The sequence below is a fragment of the Helianthus annuus genome, chromosome 11, assembly GCF_002127325.2.
Source record: "Helianthus annuus cultivar XRQ/B chromosome 11, HanXRQr2.0-SUNRISE, whole genome shotgun sequence".
NCBI lineage: Eukaryota > Viridiplantae > Streptophyta > Magnoliopsida > Asterales > Asteraceae > Helianthus > Helianthus annuus.
Genome location: NC_035443.2, coordinates 133,359,648 through 133,377,148, shown reverse-complemented (window position 1 = coordinate 133,377,148; position 17,501 = coordinate 133,359,648). Strand labels below are relative to the sequence as shown.

At 36.9% G+C, this 17,501-nt stretch overlaps 2 protein-coding genes across 2 annotated transcripts; both read left to right on the top strand.

Moving 5' to 3' along the window:
- Positions 1 to 3,495: 3,495 nt before the first annotated feature.
- On the top strand, positions 3,496 to 4,719 carry LOC110892008. Its single transcript, XM_022139410.2, has 4 exons — positions 3,496 to 3,777; positions 4,083 to 4,154; positions 4,253 to 4,339; positions 4,478 to 4,719. The coding sequence occupies exons 1-4, from the start codon at positions 3,552 to 3,554 to the stop codon at positions 4,555 to 4,557; spliced, it is 465 nt and encodes a 154-aa protein (XP_021995102.1). The 5' UTR covers positions 3,496 to 3,551; the 3' UTR covers positions 4,558 to 4,719.
- A 12,107-nt stretch (positions 4,720 to 16,826) lies between these two features.
- Positions 16,827 to 17,231, top strand: LOC110888247. Its single transcript, XM_022135779.1, has one exon. It carries the CDS (start codon positions 16,827 to 16,829, stop codon positions 17,229 to 17,231), a length of 405 nt encoding a protein of 134 aa, XP_021991471.1.
- The last annotated feature ends 270 nt before the right edge of the window (positions 17,232 to 17,501 follow it).

Sequence of the window (17,501 nt, the reverse complement as noted above, 5' to 3'; positions counted from 1 at the left end):
TATATCTTTGTGTTTTAAATTTGTCTTAGTTTATTGATTTTAGGGGGAGTAAATCCAAAAATATGAAAATCCAAAAACATCGAAAAATTTCAAAAACTCAAAAACAATAGAAAATCAAAAATGAGTTTCCTGGCGAGAAAAAGAGAAAGTGATAGTACATCAGTGGTCTATCCAAGCCTCTTTAAACCTTAAATGAAAAACGATAAGCAACTCTATATAAGATGTATCGGTAGGCTCACAATCATTTTAAAATGTGCAGGGTGATATAAATCTTAAACCGACTGAAGACCAGGTGGGAACCATTCATTGGCATATGGTCTTAGTACCGAAATTTCGTTTGATAGATTGCCGAGGTTCTGAGATATTCGGTCTTTATGCTGCTTATCATCTGGGTATCATGGTTGTATCTTTTACCGAAAAATAACGGGGACGCAAGTCTAGATCTTCCATGATACTATACATATGTGTACATATTGCATTCGACCTCAATAAGTGATCAACAATCACATGTCCAAATCAAATAAGTGATAAAATATCACATTTATCCGGGAGTCAAGTTCGTCTCTCTGCTGTACGAAAGTACTGACCTATTCACGGACTTGCTCCTGTGCCCTCATGCATCTGAAAATCAAGTTCCTCATCAATAAGTGATTCAATCACATAGGACTTGTTTTCAAATCAAAATAAGTGAGAATCTCACATCATATACGGTCAAACAGATGATAATCGGTATACTCACCGGTAAGATGAACTCTCGTGCATACCTTGATACGGGAATGTGTCGTGATGTGGATGAACACCGGTCGGTAAGTATAAATCATACCTTAACGTATCCCCTCGACATGATTACATATGATAAGTTGAGCTTAAGTGGACAACAATACCGATAATTGTTATAGGATGCTTATCGTAATGTAAATTAATTGAACAACTAGAGCGTTTTGGCATGACCGTACACTGATATGATTCTCTTACCCTCGAAACTCGCAAAAAGAATGTCTGTATATATTTATTTACTGCTTTCAGTCTTTACATTCCAAATATTCAAAAATACCAAAAAGATTTTAGGTGTGTTTTAATATAAACTTTATAAAAACCAAAAAGATTTTATTTCTATCTTATTTTCGATCGTACGATGTTGGAACTCGAGTCTTCGTTGCCTGAAACCTGAACGAAAACCGAATTGACTAAATCTTCATAAACGGTCGAAATTTGCAAGTTTTGAAAGTTAGAAACTGAAATTGATAAATTTTATTAAACTTTCAAACTGTCGGACGGTGTTTGATTGTGACATGGTCATTCGTGTGTCATTTGTTTATACTAACTATATTCCAAGCAGTTGTTCTCATTACGCGTTTAGATTTCTTGCATGTGCAGATTTTAAATGCAAGGAGAACATGGTCGATGACAAGCTTTGGAATGAAGACATGACGTGAAGGCACTCAAAAGATGAAGATGATCGAGTTGCCGCTGACCATCATCAACACCACAAGGATCTCAATCTATAAAGATCAAGTCTTTCACAAGCATAACTCAAGGGGGAGCTTATGTTAAGGGGGATTTTGTCAACACACTTCCTACATGAAACGGGTAGTTTGTTGATACACTCTCTGCTTTCAAGACGTGAAGACCTTGAAGATCCTCCGACATAGAAGACATGAAAGGCGAATCTCGCGAGTAGCGTCCAAGGGGGAGTTTGTTGATACATGATGTGGACACGACTCGACTCGACGCCACTCGGCTTGAATCACGACGTTCCTACGTCGTGCGCTTAAAGACTTGAAGCGAACCAAGACTTAAATGTCCATGACTTAGTCTTTGGGCTAAGCAAATCGTGACCAAAGAGCTTGGGCTTCAACCATTAGAGAATCAAGACTTGGGCTAATATGAAGAACATAGTCATGGGCTGTAATCATTTGGTGAAACATCTCTTGGGCCCAAGCCCAAGTTTGGCGAAACAGGATGGGATTTTGACGAAACAAGTTTGTTTCGTCAAACATGTTTCCATTTCGTCAAATGTTAACCTGTTTCTTCGAGCATTGTTGTGTTTCGCCAAGGCTGATTCGCCAAGTTCTGATTCGTTTTGTGCTATGGCTATATATAGTCTGTAGTTAGACAGATAATGTTAAGCAAGCAAGCATAGAGAGCACAGAACACACACACACTGAGAGAGAGTTTGCAAAATAGATTTGTAAACATTGAGCTTGTAACCGAACCTTTCATACGTATTAATACAAGTGGTGTTAATCGGTGAATATTGTGTGTCTTGTATTTGCTTGTTTCATCTCGGTTTGCCATTCCGGTTGGATTCCGCACAACCGGGTTGGTTAGTATACAAGGATTAGGCGACTAGATCCTCCTAGCCGGACCTACAAGGTTTCATTGCGTTTTACAAGCAAATAACATGATCATGCTAAAATAGAAGCATGGTCATGTTGGAACAAAAGCATGACTATGTTAAAACATAAACATGGCCATGTTAAAACTCCATTTCTTTTTAAAACCTGCAGTGCAAAATATTGATTTTGTGTTTCATTGCATTTTACAACCTGTAGTGCAAAGAACATGATCATGCTAAAATAGAAGCATGGTTATGTTGGAACAAAAAGCATGACCATGTTAAAATTCCATTGCTTTTTAGAATCTGTAGTGTAAAATATTGATTTTGGGTTTCATTGCGTTTTAGAACTGGAGTGTAAAAGAACATCAAAGAACATGATCATGTTAAAAGGGAAGCATGATCATACTAGAACAAAGACATGACCATGTTAAAAATAAACATGACCATGTTAAAACCCATTGCGTTTTAGAACCTGGATGTTGAAACAGAAGCATGACCATGTTAAAACAGAAACATGACCATGTTAAAACAAAGGCATGACCATGTTAAAACAGAAACATCACCATGTGAAACCCATTGGGTTTTAGACCTGGAGTGTACGTTTTCAGAATTTGAGTGTAAAGAACATGATCATGCTAAAACATAAACATGATCATGTTAGAATAGAGGCAAGACCATGTTAAAACATAAACACGACCATATGAAACCCGATTGCGTTTTAGAATCTGGGTTATAGTGTGTTGTTCTATCCATTGCGTTTTACACATCTGGGTTTTCGAAAAAAAAAATCAAAAGTATAGCAATAGTGTGCTCGTTTTATAGATAAAAAACGTTCGTTTTTATTGTGCAATTTAAAAAAAAAATATTGTCGTATGAAAAAGTTATTAACGTTTTAAAAACGACGGGGAATTGGATTAGAGAGAAATTATTGACTTGGATGGACTAGAATACCCTCAAACTAACTCACACACTTTTTTTTTTGGTTCAATTTCACCTATTTATATTAGCCATTGATTATTTAATAGATGGTAAAGATAGCCTTTTTACCCAAATAAAATTTCTAGTTTATCCTGACCCGTTATAAATAATAATAATAATAATAATAATAAAAATAATATCATATATAAATAGATATCCTCTCCGCAAACACAAACCCTAACAGAAACCGGCTAACCAAGCAAACGTGATCGGAATTGAAGGCAAGGCAGCCATGGACAACGAGAGAATACCTCGGACAGCACGATTTTTTTGGACTTCAATGCATGGTTTCTACTTGGAGCCTGGCCCTGAGGCGAACCGTACGCCTATGAGTCTTTACGGTGCCCACTGCAGAATGATGAGAGATCGGAACCCTAACTACTACGAGGAAGAGCTCCGGGCTGAGCGCCAGATCAACGTACCCCCTCTCCGTTACCCTTGGATAGACCTGACTCCAGGTATCATCATCATCATCATCTGCCTCCATATTAATATTTTATAGGTTACGATTGCTTTAATGAGTGACTGTCAAAGTTTAAAACCATTACTAGCACCAATCTTACTAGGTTACTAGCACCTAGGCTTATCTTTAGGTCGTAATCATGTATCAGTTTTTTGGTATGCTATCAACCTTGTAGGAAACAAAACAAACAAGAGAGCACACTCTTCATCAGTCCTTAAGTTTTTAAACATTCAGTTCACTCTTGGCTTGGTATTCAAGTTAACATTGTACGTACATTGTAATTAATTAATTATTTAATAGGTGCCAAGGCTGAAGCTGGACGGCCTGCTATCAAGCACCCTCACAAGAAGTCATCAGCAGTTGTTGTTTCTGGTATTAACCATTAAATAAATCCACCGTGTTTGATCTTACAAGATTATACTATGTTAGGATGGATCTTACTTAACACATTTTTATCGCTTGTACGCTAGTTAAAATACTTGGAGAAGTTGTGGTGATGTGCTTGAGGCCCGTCTTAGCTTTTGCAGCACTCCTTGTCAAGCGTCTGGTCGCCACTGGTAAGAATCAGTTCACACCCACTCTTGTCTTGGTTTGACAATCTGATTAACTTACTTCGGAAAGTTTGCGGATACCCCCCCCCCCCCCCCCCCAAATCTTCGTGTGTGTTTTGTTATGTCCACTCATTAATTTAACAGGTACCCAAGCTGAAACTGAAAGTGTTGTTGAGAATCCCAACTCTGCATCATCAGCAACAGCTGCTTCTCCTGTCATATAGATCCACTCTGATAGTGCTGCGCTTTTGACTATTTGGCTTGCTAAAACTTGAACTTAACCTTTTGTTTACTAAAATGTAAATGCATTGGCTTTGACCATATGGCTTTATTGTTATATGTTTATAATCCGCCCACTCCGTAATGTTATAATTATCAAGTCCCCCTCTTTTAGCCATAGTAATGTTATAATTATCATGTCCTTTGATTAAAATCCCATTTTACTATTTCTATCAATTTAGGGATTAGAATCAAATACAAAGTCTTCTAAAAATAAGAAGTGTACAAATGCTCCTAAAAATAAACCTACTACAAAAAAAAAAAAAAAAAAAAAAACTTACACACCCACCACCACCCAAAAACCTAAACCCCCCACCCGTATGAGACTTTGTGGTTAGAAAAAACGCAACTGACCACATTTTGCATTAATAACTTGTCACACCCCAAAAACGTTGCAGCGAAAATACAAACGTGGCGGTGACAGAGGTTGTTACCCATAAATGTCTTAGTGGCCCATACATTGTTTATTTTGGACAGTTTAACTTATAAACATAAAGTTTAAAGTTTAAAACGTAAACCACACCCACAGCATAGTCGTTTGACCCTTATGCGTCTTAGTACACACGGTCTCAAAGCAGTTTTAAAAAGTGTCCAAATATTATTATTTATTTACAATCGTATCAAACAACCACATGACAACATAAGCCAAAATCCTCGAAGCCGAACTCATGTACCTGAAGAACACGTAAAAATCAAGTGTCAACACAATGGAGGGTGAGTTCACATATCCAAATTCGTAACAATTTATATAAGGAAAAACTTTCTTATTATAGATTTTTAAATGTTAAAACATCCATATATGTTTAAGAAAATTAATTTTATTTCCTTCATAAAATTCATGGGTGTTTCATCCAAAATTGTATATTTTAACAAAATATCACCGATGAAAATTTATACCTATGGTTTTGATATTAAATTCCGTCAATCTTTCAGTTTCGTAAGTTTGAAATACGTGTATTTTAACGTTTTCGGGCGTCGGAAATCACGTATGACTAACCAAACACCAAAGATACTTAATATAAGTTAAAATACTTATATTGATTATAAAAATATTAGTTTATAATCTGATTTAAAACAGTTTTGCAAAAATCACTTTAAAAGCCGATTTTTATCGTTTTTAACGCATAGTCTTGTACCGAACTTTACCGTAACCATCCAAAATCATCACGACTTGATATTTTAACACAACAAATGTTATTTACCGATTAAAATGGTGGTTATACTCATGATAGTGCAGGTCTCATGTAAAACACATAAATCATGCAAATTCACTAATTTTACCACTTTTTAAGCTACATGTATAGCATGCAAAGCTACCAAATCTATGACATGATTTTATATTATCAAATCACATCATATAACATCATTTTTGCAAGCTTATATTCTGATTTATATGTATTTTTATCATACCATAACATTTTCATTTTCTTATGATCATTAAATCATCATGCATGCTTATGTACAAACATCTAATGCACATTCACTTCATCATCATCATCCAAGATTAAATACACTCATCCTATATTTATTATGATTTCTTAACCTATTCAAATCATAATCTTTGTTCAATCATTCATCAATCATTACAACATCAAATACATGTAACATTCTTCACATTTATGAACATGCAAACAAAACCCACATATTCATATACATACATATATACATACGGTTCATATATATATACATATAAACTTCCAAAATTCCACTTTTCTTATATTCACTTCAAATCATAAGACTTTAACATGACACTTTTCATAAAAACCCTTTTTGATTAATCATGCAAACACTTTTAATAAATCTCATCATACAAGAATCATCATCTTAACAAAATCAAAACGCAACTTCAACATATACACACTCATACCTACGACCATACATACATACATACATTTTACTTCCATTTTTATTTTGTTTAAAAACTCATTTCAAGTTTGTGAATAATTCCAAGATCATGAGAAACCTTCCACTATCAACATCATCACCAAAGATCAAAACATGATTCTAAAAATAAGTTTATACCTTCAAGATTTTGGTGGGTTTTTACAAAGTTTGATGATATGGAGCTTGAACCTTCTTGGAATCACCTTGAGATCACCCTTGAATCTTAAAAATACGTTGAAACTAGCTTAAAATAGCCATGATCTTCAAAGAAAATATTTGAAATTTGAAAAGGATGTGTGTATGTGTGTGTTTCGGCCAAGAGGTGTAAGGGAAGGAAAGAAAATGAATGGTTTAAGTTAAGTGTAAGAAAGTTGAAATGATTAGGTTTTCTAATCTCTTAACACTTGGCAATCAAGGGTATTGGTGGGCACATAAGGTGCCGCCACTTTACCCATACACACACATATTCTCTCTCCTAAAATCTATACATACACATATTCATGCAAGAAACATGTATTTAACTGACTACCGGGTATTTTATTTCGCGTTTTAACTGCGTTTTAAGGCGTTTAAAATTATTTTTATCATTCTATAAAAATTAACTCGCCATAATATTGTTGAACAATATTTTGTTTGCCTAGACTTGCTGGGTTGTCTGTATTTTGCAGTATACGCGCGGTATTGCGCAGTACGCGCTTAAATTCGCAAAATAAGGATTTTAAGCGTTTTAATTTATTTTTCTTCACGAATATGATTAAAAATAGGATTTTAATCATAACTGAATGTTTTTAGGATTTAAATATTATCTGGGCGATCACCGACGTTCGTTTCGCATTTTGCTTGTTACGCGATAAGCGTTTATCTTATTATTGCCAACATAATATATAACAAAGTTTGGATTTACCAACACTTCAAATACCTTATATTAACGTCATTTTCAATAACTTAGTGCCATCATATATTCATAACAAAGTTTGGAACCCAGATTTGCAAATCTGAGAGTTGACCACGGCCCGTGTCCCTTGTTGTTTTCTGTTTGTCTTTATCTTCTAGGAATCTTGAGTGGGGCACGGCCCCATGCCCTGCAGGCACTGCCCCGTGCTTGGGTTCTGGTTTGTTGTTTTTGTCTTTGGGGAAAAGTTTGTAGGGTCGGTATAGTGTATCAACTTCCTTTCTGCGTATTTATGCTGGCTTTTGTTGTTAATTTGTTCCTTTTGTTCGTTTAAGCTCTTTTAATCTTGAAAATCAAAAGTAAACAAAAAACGCAGTTTTTCGAACATTAGTACTAAAAAGGGTTGTTTTTAATCCTTATTTGATATGATTTATATATTACATTTTGTGCATATCAACAACCATCAACCAGACATGACACTTCATGTCGTGTTTTTGACGATCTATCTACTTTAAACTCAATATCACTTCCAAGATCTGGAAAAATTTAGATTCTTTTCCGACTAGCCTCATCTTCACCCTGAATTCTAGCAACATAAGCTGAGTTTAAGTGTGGATTTTCTTGAACGTATTTATCCCAGCTAAAACCTGCAGCCATTTTCTCATCATCTTGATCAATGATACCATAATAAGCTTTCTTATTTGCATCTTCGATCATTTTCCTTTTTCCATCATCAAGATCCCGAGCATGTGCAGTTTGTGGTTCCCTTTGTTGAGTAATTGATGAAAAATTGACTTCTGATAATAATTGTTCTTTTCTTGATTCCCGGTTGCTTCTTTATTTATACATTCTCTTTTAAAATGACCCTTTCCTTTACAACGAAAACATGTAACTTTTGATTTATCAAATCCCAAAGGAGAAGCAGCCATTCCCTGAAACTCATCTCTACCAGTGATTTGTTGAAACTTTTCTGCTCTTCTAAACACACTGGCTAAGCACCACTTCACATCCATCAACTCCAGTTCTTCAGCATCGATTTGGTCATAATCCTCTTTGATTAGCATTGGATTTCCAATTTTTCCACCGTCAAGCTTTCATATGACTCTAACATAGTAGCAAATGATGCCATATGTTGTTTTGCAACTTCTGGAGAAAGATTGTGACTGTTTTGAAAATTCAATGTGACATTGCATTGAAAATTTGTTGAGTTTTGTCTTTGAGGACTTGATGTTGTATGATTTGGATCAAAACTTGAAAACGAAGACGAAGATCCACCACTCTGAGTTACATTACTACCCTTTGTTCCAGATGAACTATCCGCACTAAAACCAGTTTGGATCTTTGGGCTGGAGCTGGGGGTAGCCTCAAACTTGTTCCCTCTGTAATATAAACTGACATCTTGTTGAGCATTTGGATTCGTCATGATAGCAGTTTTCTGAATATCTAATTCATGCTCTTCAATTTTCTGAATGAACTGTGCCAAATTCATATTCTCAGACTTTCTCATGTGTTTCACAATCATCAAGTAAGTTCCCCACTTATGTTGTGGTAATGCTTTAGCAAGTTTATCAACCCATTCATCATCATCTTTCGTTATGTCCAACCTCCCCATTTCCAAAACTAGATGACAGTATCTATCAATGGTTTGCTTTGTAGTTTCATGGTCAAAAGCTGTAAACATATCAAACGATTTCTTCAATAATGCCTTTTTGTTTTTGATCATATCTGCGCTTCCTTTGAAATTCTGAATCAATGCACTCCAAATTGACCTAGTTGTACCCTCATGTTGGAGCAAAACAAAGATATCTTCTTTAATCGCTTGTTGAAGAATACTGATCATCATTTTCTCACTTGTAAATTTCAATTTGTCACTCTCTGAATAGTCACAAATAGCTTTTTCAATTCCACGTTCATTCTTCGGTTTCTCATAATCTTTCAACAATGAACACCAAGCATCAAATTTATAAGCTTGCACCCAGTTCTCAAATCGATTTTTCCATCCTTGAAAATCTTCAATGTACATGAGTTTTGGCGGTTTCTGATAAGTTCCTGTCTCATTCTCATTGTACACAGTTTCAGCAGCTGTAATTGGTGCAATCGGTGTCGCAAACGCATTGTAGAAATCCTCGTCCATGATTCGGCAAATTTTTATCACAAATTCACTAGTTCAAACGAAATTAAAAGTTTCAAACGGAATTACTCTTCAAGCGAAATTCCTCCTCAAACGAGATTACCAGCACAGACAACTTCAAACGAGATTAAAATTTCACACGGAATTAGTAATTCCACGCGGAATTACTTCACACGGAATAATACTTTGAAATGGAATTAACTAATTCAAGCGGAATTAGTTAATTTCGCGCAGAATTAGGTGATATCGTGTGGAACAGTTTCAAACGGAATTACACACAGAAGCGAAATTAGGAATTTCAAGCGAAATTATGTAATTTCGTTTAAAAACAAGATGTGATTCTGTGCGGAATTATGCTGACATCATCAAATACGATCTGATTTTAAAGCGGAATTTCTGTTTTTATCAAATTTTGATTGAATTAAGGTCCAATATTCTCAAGGATTCACTAAAACACTGTTGCGCACATAATTTGTGAAATTCAAGACTTTTTGACCATGAAAACTAGTTCAATTTCAAAAAGAAAGTGTAGAAGACAGAAATAACGGCTGTTTTGGCAAGAACTCTTCTTCCTGAGCTCTGATACCACATGTAGGATCGGTCCGTGACCCAAACGAGTCAATCAGAAGAGCTCTCGTCTGTTTCAGAGGCGGAATCAAAGAAACAGACTTGTAAAACAGCAGAATTCACTTTAAATTGCCTTGTTTATTGATTTAACGCAGTTTACAATCAAACGGCACGTCGGCAGCACTTCGGTACCGGAATCACAGAATGTTACAACTGATTTCGTTTGAGGGCTATATATAGGTGATGAATTCCGCTTGAAACACTTCCGAGCGGAATTAGAATTCCAAGTGGAATCTAATTCCGCACGGAATTACATCTCTCGCTCTTTCAAGCGAAATTACAACAACTTCACTTTCAAGCGGAATTAACCTCTAAGCGGAATTAACCTCCAAGCGGAATTACCTAAACATCCTATTTCTCGAACTATGCGCCCTGATCTAACATACTTAGTACAAGACTCGATACAAGACGAAGTCGACAGACGCATGCACCAGCAAACACCTTATCCAGTACTAGCACCTATATCATCTATACATCAGAAACTCTAGTAAAAAGAAATAAAACAAAAGTATGCCGAGTAGAATGTCCCTTTCTAGATTAAAATGCACAAACCTAGTATATTTCAGTTGTAAGTTGTAATAGACATGTATATAAATAAAAGTCGACTATTTTAGTTATACGTGTTTAATGTGATTTCGTGCGATTACTTTAAATGCATTTGGTCATATTTATTCGTATGTAATACCCCGAATCTTAATGTGCTGGTTATAAACGTGTGAAATATGTAATTTATATTTCATATATTGTTAAACGAGTAAGATGATTGTGTGAAAGGTGAAATATCTTGATAAACCTTGGCTAATATAGGAGACCGTTAATATTAATAATTAAATATATTATTTTATTTACCTTACTCCGTTTTTAATGAAACTTAGGTTAAAACGTAGATAAAAATATGCTCGTTCTAGTGACATATTCGTCGTTTTATAAAACGTCATATCTTAAAAGTTATACAAGAAAAAAGAGTTAAGCAGCTGAATTAATATATATAAGCAAGCAAGCTAGCAGGTCAAGCAGGTAGGTAGGCACGTCAATTGATTTGAGGTGCCTGCTTGCTTGCTTTAAATAAGAGTCTCAGTAGTTTGTAGGTACCAGTTTCTTTAACGGGAATGCTTTAGTATAGAGAATCCTGAGTATACGATACCCCGTTGGGTGTTGTTAGTAGTCGTTTTTGGAGCGCGAGTAGGAGCAGAAGTAGGGAAACTCTACATCAACATGCCGTAGATAGTTTTGAGGTATACTCTCATTTAAGTTTATGTTTAGTTATTTATTATTTATTTTTAGTAGTTAATATTAGTTTTATTATTAGTAATAATATATTAGTAGTAGTAGTGTTAGTATTATTTTTAGGTACTAGGGTTATTGTCAGGGGCGGGTATTGGGTAGCCTAGCCTTAGTTAGGCATGGACTGATCACCCATGCTTAAACAAGGTAGAGTTAACCAATATCCAACCATGATAATGACTAGTTAGGTGTACCATTACCTAACCTAGGATTATGTAATTGTGTCAGGACCTTGAGACATAACCCAGTATTACTAGCGGCTGTTAAGCAATTGCTAATCAGGTGAGTCGTCATACTTGTCTTTTAAACTGTGATAGTATACTCGTCCATAACTGGTAATAATGAGAATGCTGCAGTATGCATGTGTCAGTAGGGGTATATGGGATCCTATTATGCTTAATGAGGTGTGTCACTCTGGGAAGGGTAATAAGGTGTTGTACCCACAGGCACTTCGTGCTTATAAGGTCCAGCGACATACACTCATACCTATGTGACGGCCGTAGGGGGACACAGCTGGAGGACCAGTATGTCTCTTGTACGGTGGTTTGTGACAAGTCAAATGTGACCTATAAGGTTCAATGAGGCCCAACCTGACTATAATGTGGTCACATGCCCATATTGTGTATGCATATAATGTAAACCGTGGTCTGTCTTTATAAAAATTGTATAGTATGAGCTCACCAGTATATATCTGACGTCGTTTTGAGTATACTTATCTCAGGTGAATCATGAGGAAAGCTATAGGAACTACTTGACAGTTGTGGAGTTTTAGAAGATCAAGGAGTTCTTAGTTGCCAAAAGTTTGTAAATAAATAAAGTGTTGTACTCAGACTATTATAAGTTTTAATGAAAGTTTAGTTTGTTTCCGCTGTAAGTGTATCAATTGTGCACAATCACCCGGGTTACGGGGTGGGTGTTACAGTTGGTATCAGAGCCCGAGGTTTTAGCGAATTAGGTATTGCAGGAATGCCTAAGCTTTAACCAGTAGTTCTTTAAAGATTAATAGCACACTCAGACTAGGCCAAATAACATGTTCTCAGGAAAAGTACTTGCATAGTCAGTTGAGTGACGCTAGAAGAAGTAAATTATGTTGTGCCTTTCTATGTGCTATATATATACACACACACACACACACATATATATATATATATATATATATATATATATATATATATATATATATATATATATATATATATATATATATCTATGTTATGTATATAGTTGCTATATTATAATGATGTATCATACATACTAGTAACTCTGTATACTAATATTCCTATAGGAAGGAGACAATGTCTGAACATAGAGATGAACAAGGGTCTAGAAATAATCAGAATAACAGAAGGAGAGAGGAAGATTCGTATAGGACTCGAACTCCCTCTCATAGTGTCAGGTCCTGGTCTAGTACAAGCATGCGTCTAAATACTGAGGATATCCACAATATAGCTGTGGAAGTGGCTAAGGTAATGAAGAATGCACAAACCGATAATGTTAACCGATCTGGAGAACGACATGAAGAAAGCTCAGCAGCCTCCACGCCAGTACAAAGGGAAGGAATGGGCGAAAGGAAAAACACTATTGCAACCACGCCACTAGAAGGAAACGGTGAATATTCCAAAGCAAAGGAATGTACTTATAAGAACTTCATGTCCTGTAAACCTCAGTCCTTTGACGGAAGAAAGGGAGCACTTGAAGCTCAAGACTGGCTCAATAAAATGGAGTCAGTATTAGACATATGTGAGTGTGATGACCGCAACAAAGTACGGTTCGCCGTACATATGTTTGAAGCTGAAGCCCTTCACTGGTGGAACATTGTGGTCCGAACAGAGGGAAAAGAAAAGGTTAAGGAGATGAAGTGGGAGGAGTTTATTCATAAGTTTCTTGCTAAGTATTGTCCTCCCAGTGAGACCGAGCAACTGGAAGTGGAATTCTTTCAGTTAAAAATGGGAAATAAAACCTATCGAGAGTATGTTTCCCGCTTCAACGACATATCTCGACTGGTTTCTTACTTAGCATTGACTGAGGAACAACTGATCAATAGGTTTATTTGGGGTCTACCCTCTGAAATGAGGGTGTTTATCAAATCCAAATCCCCTAAGACTTTTGCGGAAACTGTTGAGGCTGGCGCCGTCATGGCTGCCGAGATGATTCTGCGGCAGGCTGAATCTCCCGCACCAAAAAGAAAGTGGGAAGAAAGAAAGGGGGACACCCAGAATAACAACTTTAAAAGGCCTAAAACATTTCCTCAATGTCAAATTTGCAAACGCTTTCATACAGGGGAATGTCGTTTTCCTTGTCCAAATTGTAAAAAGACGGGTCATGCTCTTCAAGAATGCAAGGAAAAGAAGAAGTGTTTCGAATGTGGAGACCCTAACCACATGAGATCCGAATGCCCCGAACTCAAAAGAAATAATAAGACATAACCAAATCAGCCAAAAGGGCGTGCATTTGTACTCACCACGGAAGAAGCCAAGACCAATACAGACGTTATCACGGGTACATATCTCGTAAATGATGTATATGCGCGTGTGTTATTTGATACCGGTGCAAATAGAAGTCTAGTGTCGACTACCCTTAGACCTTACTTGAACCAGGCATCCCAAAACCTAGATCATGCCTTTACAGTAGAAATGGCTGATGGAAGTCAAAGAGAGATAGTTGACATTGTTAAGAATTGTAAAATAAGCTTAAACAACTATGTTATCCCTATAGACCTAATGCCTATGGAACTTGGAGAATTCGACATAGTCATAGGAATGGACTGGTTGACACCATATCATGCGGAAGTTATATGTGACAAAATGATCGTCCGACTCCGATTACCCAACGGCAAACAACTAACTGTATCGGGAGACCGCACTGACAAGACTAAGAACCTCATCACGATATCACAAGCACATAAATGCCTAAGGAAATGGTATGTTGCCTTTTTAGCATATGTCGTAAACACTACAGAAAAGCAGAAGGTCGAGGACGTGCCAGTAGTACGAGAATATCCCGAAGTGTTTCCCGATGAGCTCCCGGGACTACCATCGGATAGACAGGTTGAGTTTCGCATTGACCTAGTTCCCGGTACATCACCAATTGCTAAGTCGCCGTACAGACTAGCCCCGTCAGAAATGCAAGAACTCAAGAAGCAACTACAAGAGTTGCTTGACAAGGGGTTTATCCAACCTAGTTCGTCACCATGGGGAGCACCCATCTTGTTTGTCAAGAAGAAAGATGGGACAATGCGCATGTGCATCGATTATAGAGACTTGAATAAAGCCACTATAAAGAATAAATACCCTTTGCCCAGGATCGACGACTTGTTTGATCAATTACAAGGGGCAAGCTATTTCTCTAAAATAGACTTGAGGTCTGGATACCACCAAGTGAAAGTTGCACCAGAAGACATACCTAAGACTGCCTTCGGGACTAGGTATGGTCATTATGAATTTTTGGTAATGCCATTTGGATTGACCAACGCACCTACAGTGTTCATGGACCTCATGAACAGTGTTTGTAAACCTTACCTCGATAAGTTTGTGATCGTTTTTATTGACGATATCCTTATCTACTCTAAGAACGAGGTAGAACATGAACAACACCTAAGAGCAGTCCTTGAATTGCTCAAGAAAGAAAAACTCTATGCAAAGTTCTCTAAGTGTGAATTTTGGATACGTGAGGTGCAATTCCTAGGCCACGTGATAAATGAATGTGGAATACAAGTTGACCCTGCAAAGATCGAGGCCATTAAGAAATGGGAAGTACCGAAGAATCCCACTGAAATAAGAAGATTTCTGGGGTTAGCAGGATACTATAGAAGGTTTATTCAAGACTTCTCAAAGATTGCATCACCATTAACCACACTAACCCAGAAAGCCTCTAAGTTTAATTGGGGACCTAAACAAGAAGAAGCCTTTAACACGTTAAAGCATAAGTTATGTAGCGCCTCAATACTGTCACTTCCTGAGGGAATAAAAGATTTTGCCGTCTACTGTGATGCATCTCACTATGGTATGGGATGTGTACTCATGCAAAGAGGCAAAGTGATTGCCTACGCCTCTAGATAGTTGAAGATTCATGAACGGAACTACACAACCCATGATTTGGAACTTGGTGCCATAGTGTTCGCATTGAAAATTTGGAGGCACTATCTTTACGGTACAAAGTGCACTATCTATAGTGACCATTAAAGTTTAAAACACATATTTGAGCAGAAGGAGCTCAATATGCGTCAGAGACGATGGATGGAGTTATTAAGTGATTACGACTGTGAGATCCAATACCATCCAGGTAAGGCAAACATAGTAGCAGATGCTCTAAGTAGAAAAGAGAAACCTCAACCAATAAGAATTCGTGCAACCAGAATAGAGGTTAAAACTAGTCTCTTAGATCAAGTTAAGAATATACAACAAGAAGCCTTAAAAGAGAATCATATTGTAAAAGAAAGAATGATTGGGAGACTGAAGCTACTGACAATGGGAAATGATAATATCCTTAGGTTCAACAATAGGATATGGGTTCCTAATTTTGGAGGACTGCAGGATACAATCTTAGAGGAAGCTCAAAAGTCTAAGTATTCCATTCACCCTGGCAGTGACAAGATGTATAAGGATTTAAGGAGAGATTATTGGTGGCCAGGAATGAAGCGATGTATTGCCCATTATGTGGAAAAGTGCCTTACATGCCTTAAGGTGAAGGCAGAACATCAAAAACCCTCTGGATACTTGCAACAACCAGAGATCCCAGAATGGAAATGGGAGAAAATCACCATGGATTTTATCACGAAGCTCCCAAGGTCAAGTCACGGCTATGATACTATTTGGGTAATAGTGGACAAACTGACCAAGTCTGCACACTTCGTGCTAATTCGTGAGGACTATAAGATGAACAAGCTAGCTCAAATTTACATCAAAGAAATAGTCTCACGACATGGGGTGCCTGTATCGATCATATCAGACAGAGATAGTCGTTTCAGATCTAAATTCTGGCAAAGTTTCCAACAAGAGTTGGGAACCAAGCTTAATCTAAGCATTGCATATCATCCTCAGACGGATGGGCAGAGTGAACGGACTATTCAGACATTAGAAGATATGCTTCAGGCTTGTGTAATTGATTTTGGTGGAAGTTGGGACACTCATCTACCACTCATCGAATTCGCCTACAATAATAGCTATCACGCCAGCATCAAAGCTGCACCTTATGAAGCTTTATACGGAATAAGGTGTCGAACTCCTATCTGTTGGACGGAAGTAGGGGAAAGTCAACTATCAGGACCAGAAATCATTGTGGAGACCACAGAAAAGATCCAGCAAATAAAAGAAAGGATGAAAAGTGCTCAAGATCGACAAAAGAGTTATGCAGATCAGAGGCGTAAACCCCTAGAGTTCCAACTGGGGGATAAAGTAATGCTTAAGGTATCACCTCTGAAAGGAGTGATTCGGTTTGGAAAGAAGGGAAAGTTGAAACCCCGATACATTGGGCCGTTTGAAGTAACAAGCAAAGTAGGACCAGTGGCTTATCGGCTAAAACTTCCTGAACAACTGGCAGGAATACATAATACTTTCCATGTATCAAATTTAAGGAAGTGCCTAGTGGACGAAGCCCAACAAATACCCCTGGAAGACGTACAGGTTGACGAAAAACTCAACTTCATTGAAGAACCACTACAAATCGAAGATAGGAAGGTTAAAAAGTTACGCAAGAAGGAAATCCCATTAGTCAAAGTCAAGTGGAACGCACGTCATGGACCCAACTTTACATGGGAACTAGAGAACACAATGAAAGATAAGTACCCTCATCTTTTTAAGTAATGACAAATTTCGAGGACGAAATTTTTGTAAGGAGTGAAGGATGTAATACCCCGAATCTTAATGTGCTGGTTATAAACGTGTGAAATATGTAATTTATATTTCATATATTGTTAAACGAGTAAGATGATTGTGTGAAAGGTGAAATATCTTGACAAACCTTGGCTAATATAGGAGACCGTTGATATTAATAATTAAATATATTATTTTATTTACCTTACTCCGTTTTTAATGAAACTTAGGTTAAAACGTAGATAAAAATATGCTCGTTCT

Coding starts and splice junctions, on each gene's coding strand:
- LOC110892008 (XM_022139410.2), top strand. CDS start 3,552: ATGGACAACGAGAGAATACCTCGGACAGCACGATTTTTTTGGACTTCA. Junction 3,778..4,082: donor TTGGATAGACCTGACTCCAG/GTATCATCATCA, acceptor ATTATTTAATAG/GTGCCAAGGCTGAAGCTGGA. Junction 4,155..4,252: donor ATCAGCAGTTGTTGTTTCTG/GTATTAACCATT, acceptor CTTGTACGCTAG/TTAAAATACTTGGAGAAGTT.
- LOC110888247 (XM_022135779.1), top strand. CDS start 16,827: ATGCTTAAGGTATCACCTCTGAAAGGAGTGATTCGGTTTGGAAAGAAG.